The 23,705-nt window shown below is 35.6% G+C and overlaps 1 protein-coding gene across 1 annotated transcript; it reads right to left on the bottom strand.

Annotated features, from left to right (window-relative positions):
• Positions 1-7,843: 7,843 nt before the first annotated feature.
• On the bottom strand, positions 7,844-19,250 carry LOC123540876 (uncharacterized). The gene is made up of 4 exons (XM_053526681.1): positions 17,784-19,250; positions 16,986-17,168; positions 15,126-15,348; positions 7,844-12,168 (listed from the first exon to the last, which is right to left on the bottom strand). The coding sequence occupies exons 2-4, from the start codon at positions 17,012-17,014 to the stop codon at positions 11,968-11,970; spliced, it is 453 nt and encodes a 150-aa protein (XP_053382656.1). The 5' UTR covers positions 17,015-17,168; positions 17,784-19,250; the 3' UTR covers positions 7,844-11,967.
• Between the last annotated feature and the right edge of the window lie 4,455 nt (positions 19,251-23,705).

The raw sequence follows: 23,705 nt of genomic DNA, 5'->3' as shown, positions 1-23,705 counted from the left end.
AAAACAAAAAGAAAAGGGGGTGTTAACTTTTATATAAGAAAACTACAGTTCGTTAAATACAACCCGCTGAATTTACTACTTTTCGCTTCTTTCAATTTCTCTTTTCGTGACATTAAATTCTTACGCTGCCATTTTTATCTAGCATGCGATAGGAACATGCCGATTTCATTAGAATGCAAAGTGATACATACTGAAACGCGGTAGGGTAAAAGTAAGCACGTTGCTGCCGAGAAAATGCACTAGGAAAGGAAAAAAGATTAGTACTATTTATATTTGGACTACTTGTGACTAGACCTGCGGAGGCTTACATTCTATTTGGTAGTGATCAGCCTATAAGAGAAAATTTTTGTTTGATTTTTCCATGAATTTGCATTCATTCTCAAAGTACACCTATTTCACAATGATTCTGCATTGTTTTGGTACGCGAAAAGAAGTTTTTCCTATCACTTAGTATGATGTTGGCAATGATTATTTACTTTATCAATGTCAAATTGTGACCTTGGCCCTTTTATTAACCATAAAATTGGTGAAAAATTAAGGTACCAGAGCATAAACATGCTTTAATATGGCAATATTGACAAATAAATAGATATAAATCTTGGGCTACTGGTCCAATTTGCCAATAATTGGAATTTACCGAGATCTCAGACCAAGATCATTGTTTTAGATACAATGATTATTCTTAGTGTCTAGGGGTACGGATCCGTACCTCTAGACAAGCCTGTTAAGGGTTTTCTAGGGGTACGGACCTCCGTTTTTCTAGAGATTAAGGTTAAGCGTCATTTACATTTCAAATTTTGTTGAAAATGAAATAACAAATAACATTTCATCAGAATTCACCTTAAACTTGGATCTAAATGGTTTACAGATCACAACATTCATCCAATTTGTTACATTTTCTTTCGGAACGTAAATAACCGAAGAACACCAAATAAATCACGAAGTTTCGAACTGGCAGAAAAAAAAAGATATAAACATTAAACAAAATACTTTTAAGTATGTTGGGGAAAAATTATTTTTAACTGATAATTAGCCCTTAGTGTATTTATGTTTTTCACACATTTGGTAGCCGTTACGAGATACATGGGACGTTTTCACAAACAGTTTCTTTTACTTAATGTCGCTTAATTGATTATTAAACAATCAGTTCCATGCCGATTATCATTATACAACAATGTACATTGTTAAATAACAAAATAGATTGGTGCATATTATTATGCCTAATTTATTTATTTATTTGCTGAATTTCAAATAGAATTCATTTAAGGGATAGATTCATTCATTAATCCAAAGAAGTATAAAATACACAGAATGGCAACTGGCTGTAATCTCGCGTGAGCTCGTGTCAGAGCGTGATTCGGCGTTATCTTACTAAAAACAAACATCAGCGAGCATGGAGTTACAATTTGTACCTTTAAAACTACATTTAAAATACATGTTAGCTTCTAAAACAAAATTAGTTTAATGTGAAATGGTCTTAAGACACGAAGTACACGCTTTTTTGCCATCGAAAGAAGCGTGGTCATACGGTGATAATTATTTTACCGATGAATAATTGCTTTCGCATACAAAATGGCGCGTGGAGAAAGCGCCACTCCCGGTAAACGAGATCTCGTTTTTTTGTCACGGGAGGTTGGCGAGATTTGCTCTATATGCCTTTCAAGTTGCCAATCTATTTATTTTTATAGCTCTTTGATTAATCTAGCTGTTGTCAACAGTTTATTTGACAACAAACTAATTCCTATCGGCACAGAACAGTGTATTCATTTGGAGTTCCTCGGTTATTTAAGTTTTGAAAGAGAAGGTAAACAATCGGACGAACGCTGGTATCTGTAAACCAATTAGATCCAAGTTTTAAGTGAAGACTGGTTAAGACTTAGTTGTTATTTCATTTTCAACAAAATTTAAGATATAAATAACCCTAAATCTCTAGAAAAAGGAGGTCCGTACCCCTAGAAAACCCCTAAGAGGCTTGTCTAGAGGTACGGATCCGTACCTCTAGAATCAGATTCTAGAGGTACGGATCCGTACCCCTAGACACTTCCATGATTATTATTGGTGGGAATATTAAGGCACTGCAAAATAAACATAAAGTAAAACAACTGAATGAAGTATTGCCATGCAATACAAAGTCCCCTACTGGAAGGCACCTAATTTTCTCTACTGCAGTATAACATATCAAAATAAATGTATTTTATACTTCTTTGAACATATTAAATGAACTGATATAGATCTGTCAATAATGTATAAACAATATTGTGCTATATATACAATATGTTATATCAAAACACTTAGATTAAAATTTGTATATATAAAAACCTATAGTTGTTTTCATATAGCATTTTCTGGTCGTTTATAAAAAAAGGTATCATAAGTTATTTATAGTAAAACAAAATCTAAATAAGTCCACATAAAACTCTTTACAAGGTAGAGATAGGTCAAAATACACCTAAAAAGTGGATGTAACATGCATGTTGTACCACAGAAAACTGGTCTTGATTTTTCCCTATGGCCTGTAATAAATAAGTTACAATATAAGCTATTTATAGTAAAACAAAGGGACATAATTCTAAAAACAAGGGTGCCTTATGGTGGTGAACATTTGTGCCAAGTTACATCAAAATCCCCCAGTGCATGAAGAAGTAATGCTCCGTACAAAGTCATTCTTGAATTTGGCATTTGACCTCTTAGTGTGACCTTGACCTTAGACCCAGGGACCTGGTTCTTGTGCACAACAATGCATCTCATGGTAGTGAACATTTACACCAAGTTACATCAAAATCTCTCCATGCATGAAGAAGAAATGTTCCAGACAAAGTTATTCTTGTATCTGACCTTTGGCTTATATGTGTGACCTTGACCTTCAACCTAGGGACCAGGTTCCTGCGCATGACACTCTGTCTTATAGTGGTGAACATTTGTGCCAAGTAATATTCAAATCCTGTTTTGCATGACAAATTTATACACTGGACAGGAATATTTTTCCACACACCTTTGATCTCCAAGTGTGACCTTGACCTTTAAACTAAGGTTCTGGGTGTTATGCATGACACGTCGTCTCATCATGGGAAACATTTATGCCAAGTAATATTAAAATCCCTTGATGGAGACAGAGTTCTAGACAGGACTGGAAAAAAAACCTATTGACTTTTGACTTCCAGTTGTGACCTTGACCTTTGAGCTAGGGGTCAGGGTTTTGCGCATGACATATTGTCTCATCACGGGGAACATTTTTGCCAAGTGATATTAAAATACCTTCATGGATGGTAGAGTTATGGACCGGACAGGAAAAAGCCCTGTTGACCTTTGACCTCCAATTGTGACCTTGACCTTTGGGCCAGGGGTCCGGGATTTCTGCAAGACATGTCGTCTCATCATGGAAAACATTTGTGCCAAGTCATATTAAAATCCCTTAATGAATGACAAGAGATATGGACCAGACATGAAACAGACCCTGTCCATGCCATGTTAGCATTTGACTGCAAAGTGTGACCTTGACCTTTGAGCTAGAGGTCTAAAAGATGTGCATGATAAATTGTCTTGTTATGAGGTACATTTGTGCCAAAAATATTAAAATCCCTTCATGGAAGGCAGCGTTATGGACTGGACAGGAAACAAGAGCTGTCTGATGACAGCGCGCTCGACTATTGGAAGAACTGATTGAAGAATGGGGTCAAAATATTAACACAGATATTAAGACAAAAGAAAAAAACAGATTAGACAAACAATGTTCCTGTATTTGTGAATTTCGATAAGTCTTGCACTAAATAGCAATGTGTGAACCAATTTCAAAGTCCAAAAAGGGCCATAATTCAGCCAAAATAGTTGTCAGAGTTATGTACTCTTGTCTACAGATGGAAATCATGATGATAAACAAGTGTTCAAAGTTTAAAAGCCATATGTCAAATAGTTTTGACAAAACGTGGACTTGTATGAAAACAGAACAAATTTGTAAGTCCAAAAAGGGCCCTAATTCAGCCAAAATAGATGACAGAGTTATGTACTCTTTCCTACAGAAAGAAGTGATAAAAGTTTCAAAGCCATATGTCAAACACTTTACACAAAATATGAACTGGTACAAAAAACTTAACCAAGATTTCTAAGTAGAAAGGGGCCATAATTCAGCCCAAATCCTTGATGGAGTTATGTACATTTGTCTATAACTGGGCATGGTGATGATAAACAGGTGTTGAAAGTTTCAAAGCTTTATCTCAAAAGAATTTGTCAAATATGAACTGGTACGAAAAACTTAACCAAGATTTCTAAGTCAAAAAGGGCCATAATTCTGCCAAAATCCTTGATGGAGTAATGTGCTCTTGCCTAAAAATTGACATGGTGATGGTAAACAAGTGTTGAAAGTTTCAAAGCTTTATCTCAAAAGACTTTGTCAAAATATGAACCGGTACGAAAAACTTAACTAAGATTTCTAAGTAGAAAGGGGACATAATTCAGCCAAAATCTTTGATGGAGTTATGTACTCTTGACTATAACTGGACATGATGATGGTAAACAAGTGTTGAAAGTTTCAAAGCTTAATCTCAAAAGACTTTGTCAAAATATGAACTGGTACGAAAAACTTAACCATGATTTCTAAGTCAAAAGGGGCCATAATTCAGCCAAATCCTTGATGGAGTTATGTGCTCTTGCCTATAACTGGCCATGGTGATGGTAAACAAGTGTTGAAAGTTTCAAAGCTTTATCTCAAGACTGTCAAAAAGTGGACTGGTACAAAAAACTTAACCAAGGTGTGACGCCGACGCCGTGGTGAGTAGGATAGCTCTACTTATTCTTCGAATAGTCGAGCTAAAAAGCCCTGTTGACCTTTGACCTCCAATTGTGCCCTTGACCTTTAAGCTAGGGGTCCGGTTTTGCGCATTACATGTTGTCTCATCGTGGGAAACATTTGTGCCAAGTAATATTAAAATCCCTTCATGGATGAAAGAGTTATGGACCAGACACGAAATTGCAGACAGACGGAATGACAGAAAAGCGCATTCCTTTAGTCCCCGAAACTGGTCTTCAACCAGTAGGAGACTAATAATGTCATCAAAGGCCATGACACTCGGACTATTTGTCCAATTCTGCAAATAATCAGACTCAATTTAGATATCATAGCCAATTTATGTCAAAGTTTGCCTGAGAACTGTAGTTGCTAGAGTATAAACAAATGGGACACTGACAAGAGACAAATAGTTGGCAGACATCTAAGGCATAAAAAAAATTGTTTGTTTCCCATATCCCGACCTACCCTAAATTTTTGGCCCTACCCTAAATGTTTTTATGGCGATGGAGAATATTTTTTTAACCCCCTTATTTGTATTCATATTTTGACACAAAAATAATTTCCGAAAAGTCTCACTTAATCAAAAAAATCCAAAACAAACTAGAGTTGTCACAGGAGTGACGAATTATACCCCCACAATATGGCCTTGTCACAGAACAAAGCCAATGTCAAAGACAAACTTGATTGACCTTTGACCTACTGACCTCAAAATCGAAAGGAGTCATGATCAACTTCCATATGAAGTTTCATAATCCTCGGCCCAAGCATTCAAAAGTTATTGTCCGAAAAAGGTTTAAATGTTCAGGGTCACTCTGACCTTTGACCTTTTGAACTCGGAATCAATAGCGGTCATCTGCTGGTTATGAGCAACCTCCCTATTTAGTTTCTTGATCCTAGGCCCAAGCATTCTGAAGTTATTGTCTGAAAACTGTTTAGATGTTCCGGGTCACTGTGACCTTGACCTTTGACCTACTAGCCCCAAAATCACTAGGGGTCATCTGCTGGTAATAACCAACCTACCTATCAATTGTCATGATCCTAGGCACAAACTTTCTAAAGTTATCATCCGGAAAGCGTTTAACTGTTTCGTGTCACTGTGGCCTTGACCTTTGACCTACTTACCTCAAAGTCAAGTTTGACCTGTATTTCATGATGTTACACCTGTGTAACAAAATTTATGATCCTAAGCTCAAGCATTCTCAAGTTACTATCCGGAAACCATTTAACTGTTCAGGGTCACTGTGACCTTGACCTTTGACCTACTGACCTCTAAGTCGAATCTGACCTGTATTTTTTATGTTACACCTGTGTATCAAAAAATATTTAAATTGGTCAGGCCTTTCATGAGTTATTGTCCGAAACCATGAAAACTAACGGACAGACAGACTGACATACTCACTCCTACATACCCCCCAAACTTCGTTTTGTGGGGGTATAAAAAGAAGATGCCTACTGGCAACATGTTGAGCCATCCAGCTGTCATAAGGACTATGAGTTGCAATGACACTCCAAGTCCACACAAAAATCCTTACCAGTAGAGATAGGTCATAATACACCTCAAAATTGGATGTAACATGCATGCTGTACTACAGAAAAGTGGTCCTAATTTTTGCCTACAACCAGTAATAAAAAGTTACAGTATAAGCTATTTATAGTAACAACAAAGGGAAATAATTCTAGGCTCTTGCACATGACACTCTGTCTCAAAATCAAAATCCCATTATGTATGAAAAAGAAATGCTCCGTACAGTCATTCTTGTATCTGACTTTGTCCTCTAAGTGTGACCTTGACCTTAGACCTAGGGACCTGGTTCTTACGCATAACACTCCGTCTTATAATGGTGAACATTTATGCCAAGTAACATGAAAATCCCACCATGCATTAAGAAGAAATGTTCCGGACAAACTTTAATTTGACCTTTGACCTCCAACTGTGACCTTGACCTTTGAGATAGGAACATGGGGTCTGCGCATGATACTCCTTCTCATTGAGGTTAACATTCATGGCAAATATACTTAAGATTGGTAGATGAATGTTAAAGTCATGGTCTGGACAAAATCGGACGTACATACACACGGACACACATACATAAACAGAACCGCCAGAAGTGGCAACTAAGTCGAGCTCACCGCAAGCGGGCACAACAAAAATATTCCGACCTACCTACCCTAATTTTTTTAGCATTTTTGTAGAATTTTTTTAGGCCAAACAGTCTTGAAAGTTTACCATCAACACAAAATTGTTGAAGTGTAAATACATGCCGGTATATAAATTTTTTAACAACAACTTTGTGTGAATATTGACTTTGGAATAACATTATTTAACTTTAATGACTTGAAACAAATTAAGTGAACACTGACATTTTTAGATTAAGGAGCAATTTATTAATGTTTCAGATACTTTCAAAAAGGTATGTAATAACACTTCTAAAACAAATACATGTGTACTAGAGTTTAGGAAATGAATAAATATAACTTTTCTCTGAAGAAGAAATTTCAAATACGTTACAGTTGCACATAAAATTTCTTTTCTTCTTTTATAAACATTTGCAAAATGAACACTGTTCAAACTTAACAAATATATTATTTTCAATACAAAAACTTCAGTCATGGGTCATTTTTTTGTCATTATGCCTGGAATACTCCATTTGTTTTAAACATAAATATTTTTCTTGATAGCATAGATAGTGCTTAGGTTATTTGCATCAATATCAAGTCAGATTTTTTCAAATATTTAATATCTTTAGCAACAGTGACCTTGACCTAACAGTGTCCTTGACCCTAGTAGCTATAAAAAAACAATTTCCAACATTTTGGTTTTATTTAGCTACCTACATACAAAGTTTCATTGCAATATCTTATGCCTAATTAAAGTTTTTGAGCAGAAATCATTTTTCTATTTATGTTACAGTGACTCCAAATAAAATCCAAAGCCAGTTCTTCATATAGGTTTGCTTCGCATCATCTAATGTCAATCTTAACACAAGTTATAAACTAGAAACATCTTTCTAACAAGCCAAGTGAAAAAAATCTACTTTAAGTAACTGTGACCTTGACCCAATGGTATCTAAAGAGCTCATTTTATTATGGTATCTAAATAGCTCATTTTTATTACCCAAAACAGAAAAAAGTTACAGCACGGACCAAGATTAGTGCACCTACTTTGTTGCCCTTAAGAAATTCTACATTTAAAAAGGTACAACAGACCAATGCATTAGACCACTGTGCAATTATGGAATTTTCAAAGTAAGCAGATTGATTAAGTTATGCTGACCTTTAATGCACTCCTGACCTTGATTTTCCTATGGGATACCTATATGCCAAGTTAAATTTGAATATACTCAGGTGCAGTCCAATCTAGGCCAAGTATTGAGTCTATATCTCAAGCCAAACTTTAGTTATTGAATGGAAATATAAATCATTACACCACTGTGCCATCCACCTGTCAGCATCTCTAATATAACAACCAGGTTTTCAACTTTGGTTAAAAACATTACCTCAGATGACTGCTTCTGCATCCTTGTGAAAACTTGGAACTTAATTACTTTTACTGAAAAAGAAGTGCGACTTTCACAAAGCTTAAACCTTGCGTTACTTCACTGTTTTTAATTATACAGTCCAATCCAATCATACAGACCCAAAACTAACACCTAAGACTGATCTATGACCGAATTCAACCATAAAACATACATTATTATCATATCACAGACTGGTAAAATAATCACAGGCTTCTATAAATATAATTGAGCCGCGCCATGAGAAAACCAACATTGTGGGTTTGCGACCAGCATGGATCAAGACCAGCCTGCGCATCCACGCAGTCTGGTCAGGATCCATGCTGTTCGCTAACAGTTTCTCAATTTGCAATAGGATTTGAAGACGAACAGCATGGATCCTGACCAGACAGTGCTGCGCAGATGCGCAGGCTGGCCTGGATCCATGCTGGTCACAAACCCACTATGTTGGTTTTCTCATGGCGCGGCTCAATTATCTAACATTCTTCAGCTTAACACAAATAGCAAACATTTCACCTTATTACAATACGTCCAGTATACTAAAAATTGGCAACTTAAAGATAATGTGTGCAAACATTCACTAAGACAAACTTTGAAGATATAAAGTTTGATTGTAATGGGTATAAAATATTTAGATACTGAATAACATACTTTCCACTATTAGACAATGTTAGTCTTTTTCGTATGAATTTAATAGCACTAAAAAGTGTTTGACCTATAAAAGAATCTGTATGCATGAACTTCAATGTCCATAGATGTATTGTTCTTTTGAAATACACATACATTGCTTTAGATCCCAATAATTATGCATGTTTTTATTGTTTTCATTCTTTACAGGAAAAAATAAGCATACAATTAAAAGATAATTGAACAGTTTCCTGTAACAGAAAATATATGGGCTCAAACCCATCCTAGCAGTTTGTCAAAATGTTTAATCAAATACAGGTCTTTAACCAAATATACTGCCATACTGAACCGCCCAATACATAACAAGTGACTGGAATACTGCCATCCAATTATATGTCTTGTTAATGTGTTTCGTAACATCAGTAATTATATTGTCTCGTTATGAGGACAATTTCTTCCAAGTAAAATAAACTTGATTGACAGAGGGTAATGAAAAGGACACAAAACAAACCCTCTTAACTTTTGACCCCAATTTTGACATTCACCTTTAAGCCATGGGTCTGAGTTTTGCTTACGACACATTGTCTAATTATTGGTAACATTTGTGCTAAGAAATATTAAAATTCCTGAGTCAGTTATGAACTGAACATGAAAGTTTAAACAAAACAGAACCACACAATGCAATAGTTGCCAAAACCGATCTTACAACCAGCAGGGACTGAATAAGCTGATAATATTCATTCAGAATGATAATCTTCGCATAAATACCATTGTCCAGATATGGTATTTCAAAAGTTGAAACATTCTGAATTAATTTTTAGCCTGCTGGTGGCAAGTGATTCTGCCCATGATCAGTCTAAACGTCTATGCAGGCTGACTGTGGTCTGCGTTCACTATTCAGTCAGTAAATTTTCAGTAAAAACCCCTTCAAATAATAAATGGTATTTCCCAAAATGAATGATGGACCAGTCCATTACAGAAATTTAGCAGGGTAAAGGTTAAAAAAATCTTGAATTCCACAAAGTCTAGTTACCTTACTTGTTAGATTTAATAATGATACAGCTATTGTCTTGAAAGGTTAGTCTACATTAATATTTAAGCCGCGCCATGGGAAAAGCAACATAGTGGCTTTGCGACCAACATGGATCCAGACCAGCCTGTGCATCCACACAGTCTGGTCAGGATCCATGCTGTTCGCTTTCAAAGCCTATTACAATTAGAGAAACCGTTAGCGAACAGCATGGATCCTGACCAGACTGTGCGGATGCGCAGGCTGGTCTGGATCCATGCTGGTCGCAAAGCCACTATGTTGCTTTTCCCATGGCGTGGCTCATTTATGATTAATAGACCTGTGAAATGTGATATCAACCTCAGGTATTTGGTAAATCCTGAAACAACCTCACTACAAAAGGAAATAATTTTATATTAAACAATGGTGTAAAAGGCGGTTTTGATAAATCAAAGATTATTGTTTAATTGAGAAATTGTGGATTAAAGCAGCAATTGTTTCACAGATTTGCTAAATTCTAAATTGCCTTGTTTGTGTGCATAGCTTTTGAAATGAAATTAAATGAATTAAAAGAATTTGTGTAAGTTAATAAAAATCTATGTGCAGTTGGTTTTCTTCTTCATAATCTAGAACCATAATGATTTTCAAAAAAAGAAATAACAAAAAAAAATCCACAAATTAGCAGTGTTTTGACTAAAATTTTGTATATATCACAATGTGATGATGTCACGACATTCTAAGGACATCATTGCTAAGGGTGAATACATGTCTTCCACCTACTAGTAAAAACAAGCTTTTATTATTAACCATATACTAATATAACCTAAACATAGACTCCTGTGTTTAAAGTCCACTAATATTACATATAATTATGCTGATATCTATGTTTCATATGCAATGATATCACTTAAACTGAGATTTCAATGTTTTACACACACTAGTATCATACAAACTTTTACTTTTATGTTTCATCACACTAAAAATGTAAGCTATTGACTTTAATGTTTCATACACATTGATATATTATATAAACTTCATACACACTGAAATCATGTAAACAATTGACTTTGTAGTTTCATACACACTGATATCATTTAAACTATTGGCTTTAATGTTTCATAACACTGATAGTATGTAAACAATAAACTTCATAAATACATACATACTATACACACTGATACTATGTAAAATCCATACTCATTGAAATCATGTAAATAATTAACTTTATAGTTTCATACAAACAAATATTATGTAAATTTCATACACACTGATATCATGTAAACAATTGATTTTATAGTTTCATATACACTGATATGTAAATTTCAAACACCTTGATATCATGTAAACAATTGACTTTATAGTTTCATGCACACTAATATTATATGACTTTCATACACACTGATATGTAAACAATAAAATTCATACACACATACACACTGATATTATGTTAACTTCATACACACTGATATCATGTAAACAACTGACTTTATAGTTTCATATCCACTGATATTATATAAATTTCATACACACTGATATCATGTAAACAACAAACTTCATACACAATGATATTATGTTAACTTCATGCACACTGATATCATGTAAACAATTGACCTGATTGTTTCATACACACTGATATTATGTAAGCTTCATACAAACTGATATCATGTAAACAATTGACTTTATAGCTTCATACACATTTACACACTGATATTATTTAAACTTCATACACACTGATATCATGTAAACAATTGACCTGATTGTTTCATACACACTGATATTATGTAAACTTCGTACAAACTGATATCATGTAAACAACTGACTTTACAGCTTCATACACATTTACACACTGATATTATTTAAACTTCATACACACTGATATCATGTAAACTGACTTTAATGTTTCATACCTACTAATAATAGCACATTAAATTGACTCCTATATTTTTATATGCATTCACATAAACTTAGACCTCAATGTTTATACACACTCAGATATCTCAAAACCATAGAATTCTGTTTTACTTGTAACTGTTTCACATAAACGTTGACTTTAATATCTTATACGCATTGATATCACACGTTTTGCTTCTTTTCAACTTCGTTCCAATGTGCAGTTCTACTATTTGTTGAATAAGTTCAGGTAGCAGTGTTAAAAGGGTATCCAGTTTCAACAGCATATCACCTGTCATAATTGCTGGTCCTTTCTTCATCTTTATCAGTTCCAACTTATACACCTACCAGTCAAACAAAAATAGATGTCTATATTCAGTTTAAACACATTTATTTGAGTTCTCACAACTTCAGTTATGGGGCATTCATGGTCAAGTGGTTAAGATTGCAAAATTAAAGTCACTTGCCCCTCACTGACCACTTGGGGTGAGGAATTGTTTATGTTTTGAAGCCATCCAGCTGGCCATACAGATCGAAGGTTGTTGGTTCTACCCAAGTGCCCGCCCATGATGAAATAATGCCTGGAGTGGTACCTATAGTCTATCTCCACCATTAAAAGCTGTAAAGTTGCCATATGAGCTATAATTGTGTTGGTGTGACTTTAAATCCAACAAAACACAAGAGGGTCATTGACCTTAAAGTGCTCACCTGTGTAAAAGCCTGCAAGTGTGTTTGTATGAAAAAAATGGTAAATATACATTGTTAGGTTTATATAAATATCAATTCAGAGAAGAAGATGTTTCAAAGTTTCTGTTGCATAAGCCAATATTATATACATGTTACACTTATGGGCAGGGCCATTTCTGAACCTAGGACAATAATACGAACAATTACACTGACAGTCAAACCCTAATATCACATGCCAAATGTCAAGGTTCTAGTTATTATGGATTCAGAGAAGAATATATCCAAAGTTTCTTATAGCCGAACATGTCACACCTATGGGCATGGCCATTTTTGACCCTAGGGCATTAAGATGAACAATTAGTAAAGAGTCAAACTGCCAGATATCAAGGCTCTAGCTACCATAGATTAAGAGAAGAATATTCTCAAAGTTTCATATATAAAAGCATCAGAATTCATAATTTGAGCCGCGCCATGAGAAAACCAACATAGTGGCTTTGCGACCAGCATGGATCCAGACCAGCCTGTGCATCCGCGCAGTCTGGTCAGGATCCATGCTGTTCGCTTTCAAAGTCTATTGCAATTAGAGAAACTGTTAGCGAACAGCATGGATCCTGACCAGACTGCGTGGATGTGCAGGCTGGTCTGGATCCATGCTGGTCGCAAACCCACTATGTTGGTTTTCTCATGGCGTGGCTCAAATTTTTAACATGTCCAAAACACTGCGGAATGATACTTTTTTCACTTGGGTAATGATTACATTTTACTCAGACTTTATCATAGACTCCCTATGTAAAATCTCTAACTTTACACTAAAATCAAAGTATTAAAACCACATAATATTTCAATGTAACATCAAAGTTTTGTAGTTTGTTGCATCATCTGAGATATATGCAGTTAAAATTCTAATTTGATTTCTGAAATAGTGTGAAATTTATTTCAAAAGTCATTATATATTCACTGAAAAAATACTTTGTTTTGAAAATGCAGCTATCTGTTTGGTTATTTAGAACTCCTGCTGTAATGAAAAAGTTATGAATATATGAGCCGTGCCATGGGAAAACCAACATAGTGGCTTTGTGACCAGCATGGATCCAGACCAGCCTGCGCAGGATCCATGCTGTTCGCTTTCAAAGCCTATTGCTATTAGAGAAACTGTTAACGAACAGCATGGATCCTGACCAGACTGCGCGCATGCGCAGGCTGGTCTGGATCCATGCTGGTCGCAAAGCCACTATGTTGGTTTTCCCATGGCACAACTCATATACATCTCACACTCAGGGGGCATTGTCATTTCTGATCCTAGGGCAATAATTTGAACAATTACGGTACAGAGTAAAACCCCTGATATCACATGCCAAATATCAAGGCGTTAGCTTTTATCACTTCAGAGAAGAAGAGTTTTGAAGTTTGATAGCTGAAAACCTATTTTTAACCATAGTGACCCATATGTTCAATGAACTGGAACCATTTGAACAACTTTGAAAGGAAAGAGGACTACCAAGATATCATGAAGTTTCATCTAAATCCATTCAGTGGTCTTGGAGAAGATGCTGTTTAAGTTGTTGACAACAGATGGACAAATAGCTCACCATAAACTCAAGCTTAAAATCACAACTTGTATTACTATGTCTAATAAAAGTTTTCTGAATTTCTTTATCAGGACTTGCAATGCTTGGTATGGGATTGGACAGACTGTGGTAAAATATGTTCTCAACTGGATTCAAATCTTTGACTTCCAGATCAGGTTATAACATGGGCTGTAGTGCTGGGATTTTTTTTGAGGTTTTAAGTTTGAAGTTGATGGTCATATGAAAATCAATCACTATTTTTAATCAGATTGTAGGTCTCCCCACAAGGTTTAATAAATGTGAGCATTAACTAAATTGGGTCAATTATGTGGGCTGTTACAGTACCATAAATTGGTTTTCATTTAAAGTTTTAAGTTTGAAGGTTAAGGTCATATGAGGTTCATGGTCATCTATATACAGATCAGTCTGTACATCTTGCCACAAGGATTTTTGACTGTTAGTATGAACTAAATTGGGTCATAAATGTGGGTTGTAGACAAAACGGTAAAATCTGGTTCATACAGATAAACGGAGGGACGGTTCTACTACTATTTGTCCAGAAAATGTATAAAAATATAATGCTCATGTTCCTGGTGTACAAATTAAGATTTATCATCTATAGATTTTCTTTAAAGTCACAATTCAAACTTGCACAAAGAAATATCATCTTTTGTTTATGAGTCATAGACAAAATACTGACTCTCACTTATAACTGCTGTATTTTATAAAGAGGACAAAGGTTAGCATGTAAATAAGCTGTAAGCTGCAGAATGAAATGAACTGCGCCATGAGAAAACCAACATAGTGGGTTTGCGACCAGCATGGATCCAGACCAGCCTGCGCATCCGCGCAGTCTGGACAGGATCCATGCTGTTCACTAATGGTTTCTTTAATTACAGTAGGCTTTGAAAGCGGACAGCATGGATCCTGACCAGACTGCGCGGATGTGCAGGCTGGTCTGGATCCATGCTGGTCGCAAACCCACTATGTTGGTTTTCTCATGGCGCGGCTCAAATGATATTTTTCACTGAAACTGTACTACTAACCTGCTCCCAAGTGCTAAATGTCTTGACAATAGCTTTGTGTTTCTGCAAGACACTTCTTGGAATTGTACAAGCTGAGATGCAACATTCCGGCGAGAAGAGTGTTAGAGCGTCTCTCAGTGGCGTGTACTTGTAGCCATTGATGTACACAAATGGTAGAGTGAAGTCCTTGAAGTGTGCTACTCCGCCCAGTTGTACATGGTCCTCATCTTCTATCATCTGGTAACTGAAAATGTGTTTGAATATACTAGTAATATGTATTATGTAAAAATATAATTATTTTATAATTATTTATAACCCTGCCACAGGAAGATACTCCTACTGTATTTCTGAGGATAATACTCCAATTCTAGAAGACTCCCCCAGTTCATTAACGTACAAGGTATAAATGGAACTACACTGGATTTCAATTCAAAGTCACATCCAAATGGCTACTAATGTTTTTATACAGAGTCGCTCAAAGGCCAAACATTTATTTGATTTGATCACAGGAGTACCTAGTTTCGAAGCAATTATGCACAAACCAATAAGCTATACAGGCTGCCTGTTACAAAAAAATCCAGATTCACTTATGTTTCAAAACTTGAATTTTGAGACCAGACTAAGAAAACAAAATTGCCGATTGGTCAGTTGAGGGAATGGGGTCTGAAATAACCAATCAGATGTAATCTTTTCTTCATATCTAGTATAACCTTGGCCATTTTTATACCAAATTCTGAGCGCCCTTTTCATGATACATTCAAAGGCGCTTTTTCATATTTTTGCCAGTCAATAGTTTGTGTTGTATGACTGGTCAATATTCAGTAAATGTTTACTGGGCTCATAAGTAAAATAATTCAAAATAAATTCTGTGAAAATTAATTTCTAATCTTGTGCAATAATACACTTACTAAATGTCTTGCTGGTCGCTTTAGTACTGAAGTCTGAAGAATCTTGGGCAGTAGTTTTGTCAGACCAGCAAGTCATTCAGTATTTGTATAATATTGCCTAATCAGCCCTTATCATATCCTAGAATCTACAACAAATTGAAACCAATGTGTGTCCAGTGAATACAAGTGCTCCTTATGAAGAAAAGTATGGCCTTTAATAAGAGATTAATATACAACCTGGTTGTGCCTTCTTGCCATAATGGCACATCTAGTGTCATAACAGCCCAAGGACTTTAGACCCAGGGCCATTATGAAACTAAGTGTGCCATTAATTTCATTTTACATATTTTCCAAAAACTTGTTAGCATCATTTGTATTGCTTTCTTCATCAACAGTGCCATCAATATTTGACAATGGATCTGAAAATGATTCAGCATCCTTTCATCTGCCATGATGTTGCTACATGATGTTCTGCCTCAGAAGGCTCTGAGATTCTGGTACCCAGGGCCATTATGATTATGGGTGTGAGGCACAATGTGCCATTATGGATTTGTCCAGAGAGGCAGTAATGACTGTTTTGACTTTGAAAAGAGGAGCACCAGAAGGAACACTGAGATAAAGTTTCACCACTATCTGCTAGCATATTATTTAAAGAAATTATTGATGCCAAAGGAAAGACATCAAATGGACAGTCAACTTGATCAGTTGCACATCTTGAATACATGCCTTTGTAAGCTTAAACACATAAAGAGTTTATTTATGATACTTACCTACTTTGTTACCAATGTGTTCGATCACAGTCCTTTATCATCTTTGTAAATACTTTCTTGTGACTTACCTTTCAAAGACTTTCCTTTGTCATTTACTACTTTCTTTATTATAACAACTATCTCACTTTGTGCAGGACTTCAGCACTAGACATTCAAGTTGTCCTGGATGATGACATTGCAAGACGTAACAGAAATGGCTGAACAAGGAGATGGTAATAGCCTACCTGCACTGATTAATCAAGTCCTCCACCATGGTTCCTTCATCTTCATTGTGGATATCTTTAAGAGTGCCTGTACCTTCTAGGGCTTTCTCTGCATCACTTAGAGCTTTTGTAATAACTCTCTCACCATGTACAGGGACAGCGCCTATCACTTCTGATAGTTCATCTACCACAGGTTCCTCCACACTGTCAAATAGGTAAATCAGAAAAAATTGTAGATAAACGTAGGTATAGGAAATCATTTTCCATAGTAATAAACCCCTAATTAGTCATAATTTATTATCTGATAAGTTAACTTAGGCTGGCTACATGTAAAAGTATGTTATGTTGGACTCAGTGTTGTTATATTTTCTGTCCTTTAGGATAATGGAGTACACTCAATTATACTATAATAGAATTCCGCTTACGCTGGTGATAGGTGGCCTGAGGGGTGTTGTATATTTCCTAACCTCTCATGAACAGACTCAATCAAACCAAGTCCGCTATCATTTTGCTTGGTTGCATTCTGTGCTAAGTATTCCAAAGGATCCTCTACCAGAAATTATATTAACTATAATATACCATTATTTTCACATACTTGTAATGATCTCAAAAAGTGCTACCATATTTTATACACTATGTTACAAATAAGACCTATTTTAATTGAAATATAACATATCAGAAGTGTGTTTTAATTAATATAAACATAAAAGTTGGTTTTATGCCTTATGAGTTAGGCCCATGTTTCGGAGAGAAATTTTGAAATCACCAAGTCATAGAAAGAAAGCATTGTTGGACAGTTCAGCACCTTTAAAAACTCACCATTTATTAAAAAAGCTGTTACATGTCCTCGTTTTGATGCACTTGCAACAAAGTACCAATTTTTAAACTTAACATTACAAGGTAAAACATCATTTTTGACAATTGTATACATTTACTTCTTTACAAATGGCATTCTTTTTTAAAGGGGGACAACTCCTATAGGATATCTTAAGTATCCAATTCTATGTGACAGAACAGTAAAACATGTATTAGACAGATAAGATGTTTGTCAAGATGTTGTTTGTTTACTAATAATTTCTGTTGTTTTGTGATATATACTGCTAAACCATAAAGAATAATTGAGCCACGCCATGAGAAAACCAACATAGTGCGTTTGCGACCAGCATGGATTCTCTGATTGCAGTAGGCTTTGAAAGCGAACAACAAGGATCCTGACCAGACTGCGCAGGTTGGTCTGGATCAATGCTTGTCGCAAACCACTATGTTGGTTTTCTCATGGCACGGCTCAATTCACTCTGGCTATAATGCCTCTGTAACCTTTTCTTTGTGTTTAGATTAATCAAAACACACATCAGCTTTATATTATTTCATTAATAGGTTATATATGCATCTGAGAAAGAATAAGTCTTAATCACAGTTCTAGATTTCAAAATTAACAGGCGCAAAATTAACTTCCACAACCCATATATCAGAACAAACATGAGATTTCAACCTAGTTTGTTAAAAGGTTAACCTTTAGCCTGCTGGCGGCAAGTGATTCCGTGCAGGCTGATCATCATTGGGACTGCAATGTTTGCTATTCAGTCAGTAAATTTTCAGTTAGCACCCCTTCAAATGATAAATGGTATAGCCCAGCCCACACTTAATGATGGGCCAGTTCATTTTAGAAATTTAGAAGGCTAAATGTTAAGGTGTTTATAAAACCTTAAAATGTAAACAGCATGAAATAAGATATCAAGGAAAGCTGGAAATCAACAGTACTAATTGTGTCAAGAGGAAAAAAAGAACAATCATAATACTGAATGAATGATCTCAAATATGTGTTTTACATCTTACACAATGGGTATTAGTAATGAGATACTTTCAACTTTTACAGAGATACAATTGGATTTACCAATTACATTTATAGAATTGAATAATCTTAGTTTGGCAATTAGGTCAGGAAAATCTAAATTTAATAAAACTCTCTGTTGATGTATCTAAATGTATTATTCAAATGTTAAGTGATTTTTTTTAAACAACTTGACAAGATCATGTCCAACTTCTTCAAACAAAAACATGTCAAAAGCTGATTGGTCACCTTTGAGGTATTTCTGCATGTTCGGATCAAAGTTTCTTCTACAATATAGAATATGATTAAAACCTGATTTTCAAAACTTCAGAATATATTTAGAAAATTCTGCAAATGAAAAATATAGTGTTGTGTGCTCGATTATCTTCCTAGACTAATTAAAAATATTTGGACCTCACCGAGTCATGTTGTGTTATAATCTTTGGTACATGAATGTTCTACTTTCCCCTTCAACTTCCTTCCCCACCCCCTTTTTACCCCTTACCACTTCCTCCCCCTCTATCTATATTTGGCATAAATTTATGTGTACTTGTTAGATTTTTGAAGCAGCCCGTCGGTAATATTTTTCCATTACAGTATCTTTTTGTTATAGGCCTACTTTGCAAATGCGTGGCTCTGAGGCTATGTTTTTGCTCTGTGCTTCCAAGAAATCTACCCTTACTTATTAACTTTCATAATCATGGCAGTTTATGGGAAAATAACAATTTTGATAAAACTTTTGCAAATAGAAGTTTTTTCTATAATGTAGATTTGAATGAATGTAAATAAAAGTATGAGCTATAACATGATCAATTAAAATGTATAGGTCCACATGCTTGTTTTTGAGAAATCTGCCCATGATTAAAGAGATCTGCACATTTCAAGCTGATTTTAAGAAAGATAGTAACATTGCCATTGTATTAAATTAACTCAAGGTTTGTCAATTATTCATAAAATGAATTTTCATTTCTATATGCTGAGTCCAGGATTTATTCTACGTTATCCAGATAAATGACATCACACCATTACTTCCTGTTTTTCAAATTTGCAGACAACCTTAAATAGTGGACCAAAACCAACAAAAAATCAAGAAAAGCAATATTAACAAGAGCTGTCTCCATAGGATGACATATGCCCCCGATGGCACTTTGAATGAGTAGTTATGGCCGATGTTAGAGTTTAGGACCTTTGACCTACGGAGCTGGGTCTTACGCGCGTCACGTCGTCTTACTGTGTCACACATTCATGCGTAGTTATTTTAAAATCCATGCATGAATGACAAAGATATGGACCGGACATGCCCATCAATGCACTATCATGAAAAATGACCTTTAACGTCTAAGTGTGACCTTGACCTTTGAGCTACGGACCTGGGTCTTGCGCGTGACACGTCGTCTTACTGTGGTACACATTCATGCCAAGTTATTTGAAAATCCATCCATGGTTGACAAAGATATGGACCGGACACGCCCATCAATGCACTATCCTTTAAAGTCTAAGTGTGACCTTGACCTTTGAGCTACGGACCTGGGTCTTGCCCGCGACACGTTGTCTTACTGTGGTACACATTCATGCCAAGTTATTTGAAAATCCATCCATCGATGACAAAGATATGGACCGGACACGCCCATCAATGCACTATCCTTTAATGTCTAAGTGTGACCTTGACCTTTGAGCTACGGACCTGGGTCTTGCGCGTGACACGTCGTCTTACTGTGGTACACATTCATGCCAAGTTATTTGAAAATCCATCCATCGATGACAAAGATATGGACCGGACACGCCCATCAATGCACTATCCTTTAATGTCTAAGTGTGACCTTGACCTTTGAGCTACGGACCTGGGTCTTGCGCGTGATACATCGTCTTACTGTGGTACACATTCATGCCAAGTTATTTGAAAATCCATCCATCGATGACAAAGATATGAACCGGACACAAAAATTGCGGACAGACTGACAGACCGACAGACTGACAGACGGACAGACTGACAGACGGACAGACGGTTCAAAAACTATATGCCTCCCTTCGGGGGCATAAAAATAACACATTGCAATACACATGAACCATAACAAACTGTAACAAGCATATACCTTTGTTCATTACAGACTTCATTGTCCTCTCTACCAGTACCTATAGTTGAATTTCTCAGAATTTCATAATACCGTTTCTGTGTTTTTATGAAACCTTCTGCTGCTAAATTTTCCTCTTTCTGTTTCCTCTTTTCATTCTCCGAATTTTCGTCTTCATCTTGCATTTCAACATTAATTATTTTCTTTCCTTTCTTTTTCTTCCTCTTCTTTTGAACAGTTTTGGAATCTAGTTGTTTTATTTCATGACTGTCACCAGTTTCTTCTTTCATATCCATGCTTTTGCTAACACTGGCATCAACAGTTTCATTGTAGGTAGAACTGGTAATATCATCAGTGTTGGGTGGGTTATTTTTACCTATCAGTATTTTATGTGAATGAGATTTCATGAAGTTTCCAAAGTAAGCATTCATATCACTTTCCTTTTTGTCTGGTATGTCATTATTTTGTTGTGACTGTTTCAAACAGAATTCTCTAACTACACTTTTTTCCCTTTCTTTTGAGTTTTTGCTTGTAGAAAGTTTACTTCCCAAGTTTTGACCATTTTTGCTGTCTTCTTTCTGTGACCTTTGTTTCCATTCATGAATGGCACTGCTGTTTTTCACCTCATATTTCTTTTGAAAACTCTTTCTTACCTTCTCCAAAGAAACACCATTACTTTTCCTAGAGACAAAATTAAGTTTTCCCTTTTTTACTTTCTTTTCTTTTAGACAACTTTTTACAGTTTTATCTATGTTATCATTAGTCTCTTTTTCTAAAGTCTCCTCATCACTGCCACTGTAATCGCTATACTCTTCAGATTCATTCAGGTCATCCTCTGGATTGTAATCATCATCATCATAATCATCATCATCATCAATATCACCATCATTCTCGTCATCATCATCTAACCTCAATTTTCCACGAGCTATGCCTTTGTTGTCATCAGTAATTCTGTTAATTTCACTTGCTTTATCAGACTCACTTTTATTTAAACTAGCTGTTTTAATGCTGAAGTCCAGACTGAACTCGGGTAAACTGTCAGCAGACTCAGAACCTGTTTCTGAGTCATAATTAATAGTGTCCATCTTTTTATCCTCTGTCTTATATTTAGATTTAGTTGCATCCTCTATTCCTGTTCTTTTTGATATTTCCTTAAAGTAAGCCTCCACTTCACTTTTTGAAGGTGAATATTCTTCCTCAACTGTAATGTGTTCAGATTTTCCATGTGCACTCTGAACACTGGTGTTTGTTTTTTCTTTCTTTGGCTTTGATTTAATTTTCTTCTTTTTCTTAGCTGTGTAACTTGATTTCTTTCCTTCTGTCTGTACAATGTTACAACTGTCTCTGTTGATAGAAATCATTAACTCTTTCCTCCCAGTCTGTTCTTCAGGTTTCATCTCTTTACCACTGTCCTTCAACACACCATTTCTATTTTCTGAAACATCAATACCTCTGTCTTTGGTATCTTTGGCATTTATATTATCGGAAAGTTCTGAGCTGCTTTTGCTTCTTGAAAATATATTACCTGATACTTCATTTTCCGGAAGTTTGCACTGACCATTTTCAAAATCTTGTATATTTCTACCATCAGTTTCATTATCTCCTATGCAAACTTCTTGACCACAGTCTGTTTCATCAAGGAAATATTCACCATTGTTAAGGATATTCAAACAGTTTCGTTCCATATACAATCTTTCAACAGTTTGTCCTTCTTCCCAACATTGGTCAGCTAAATTTTCCACCTGAAAACAATGATCCGGTTCTTCATATACCAAACCTTGTGCATGTCTGTTAACTTCTTCACTGCTTTGCTTTATGTCTCTATCACTGTCATCGTTAACAACTAATTCCACACCTGTTTGTTGCATCAAGGATCCTGGTAAAATTGGTTGAAAAAAATATATATTTTCTAAATCCTCATCAGCTCCTGTAGGATGGTCAAACAGATATGGGTCTGTTTCACAGGTATTCTCAATATCTCCAGCTTTATTCTGATATTTCATTAAATTATCTCTCTCATTCTCTATGTTTACCTCATTTTGTTTTATTTTATTAATGACATTTACACTATCATCAGAATGTTTATCCATAACATGTGGAATAGCATAGGCAACATATGTAAATTTTTCATGGCACTGACCTTGTCTTTGCCCTTCCTCTTCCATAATAAATGCATCATGATTTACATGTTCAGCATCTGTTTGAGCAAAGTAATAACCCTCTTCTGGATTCCCTACAATGTTCTTGCTATACATCTTGTGAAGCAAGTTGGGGTCAAGGCCGTTGTCAGTCAACTGTTCAACATTCTCAGAACCTAATATACCCTGCTGGGGATAGGACCTATCTTGAAAAAGTGCTTGATCACCTAACAAAATATTATCAGCACTTAAATGCTGTGTAACTGTTATATTGGACTCTGCCTTCCAACTAAGATTATCAACAAGGTTGAAGTTTTGCTGGCCCTGATTTTCTCCACTTTGGATTTCCACTGTTGAAACTGTGGGTATCTCACAAACAAGATCCTTGTTGTTAACACCAGCATTTTTGGGAGGAAAGAACTTCATACTGTACAATTGTTCATTTGTCATCTCCGCAATCTGTTCAGTGTTTTCTTTAAGTAAAGCTGAATCACTTCTTAAACAGTTTTCTGTTTCAACATTTACCACTGGAACTTTGTATTCTAGATTATTCATATTAGAATTTGCGTCCTGGAAATAAGGTAAACCAAGATATTTCTCCTCATTCATTTGACTAACATCCACATTTGAATTTGAGGTACTGTTTATACTTGCAGGACCTGATCTGTACATAGCAAGTTTTCTTGTATCATACAGAGTG

This window comes from Mercenaria mercenaria, chromosome 16 (genome assembly GCF_021730395.1).
Source record: "Mercenaria mercenaria strain notata chromosome 16, MADL_Memer_1, whole genome shotgun sequence".
NCBI lineage: Eukaryota > Metazoa > Mollusca > Bivalvia > Venerida > Veneridae > Mercenaria > Mercenaria mercenaria.
The sequence above is the reverse complement of the archived record's forward strand: the minus strand, read 5'-3'. Positions and strand labels throughout refer to the sequence as shown.

Coding starts and splice junctions, on each gene's coding strand:
- LOC123540876 (XM_053526681.1), bottom strand. CDS start 17,014: ATGGTGGAGGACTTGATTAATCAGTGCAG. Junction 15,349..16,985: donor GACTTGATTAATCAGTGCAG/GTAGGCTATTAC, acceptor ACACATTTTCAG/TTACCAGATGATAGAAGATG. Junction 12,169..15,125: donor CATTTAGCACTTGGGAGCAG/GTTAGTAGTACA, acceptor TTTGACTGGTAG/GTGTATAAGTTGGAACTGAT.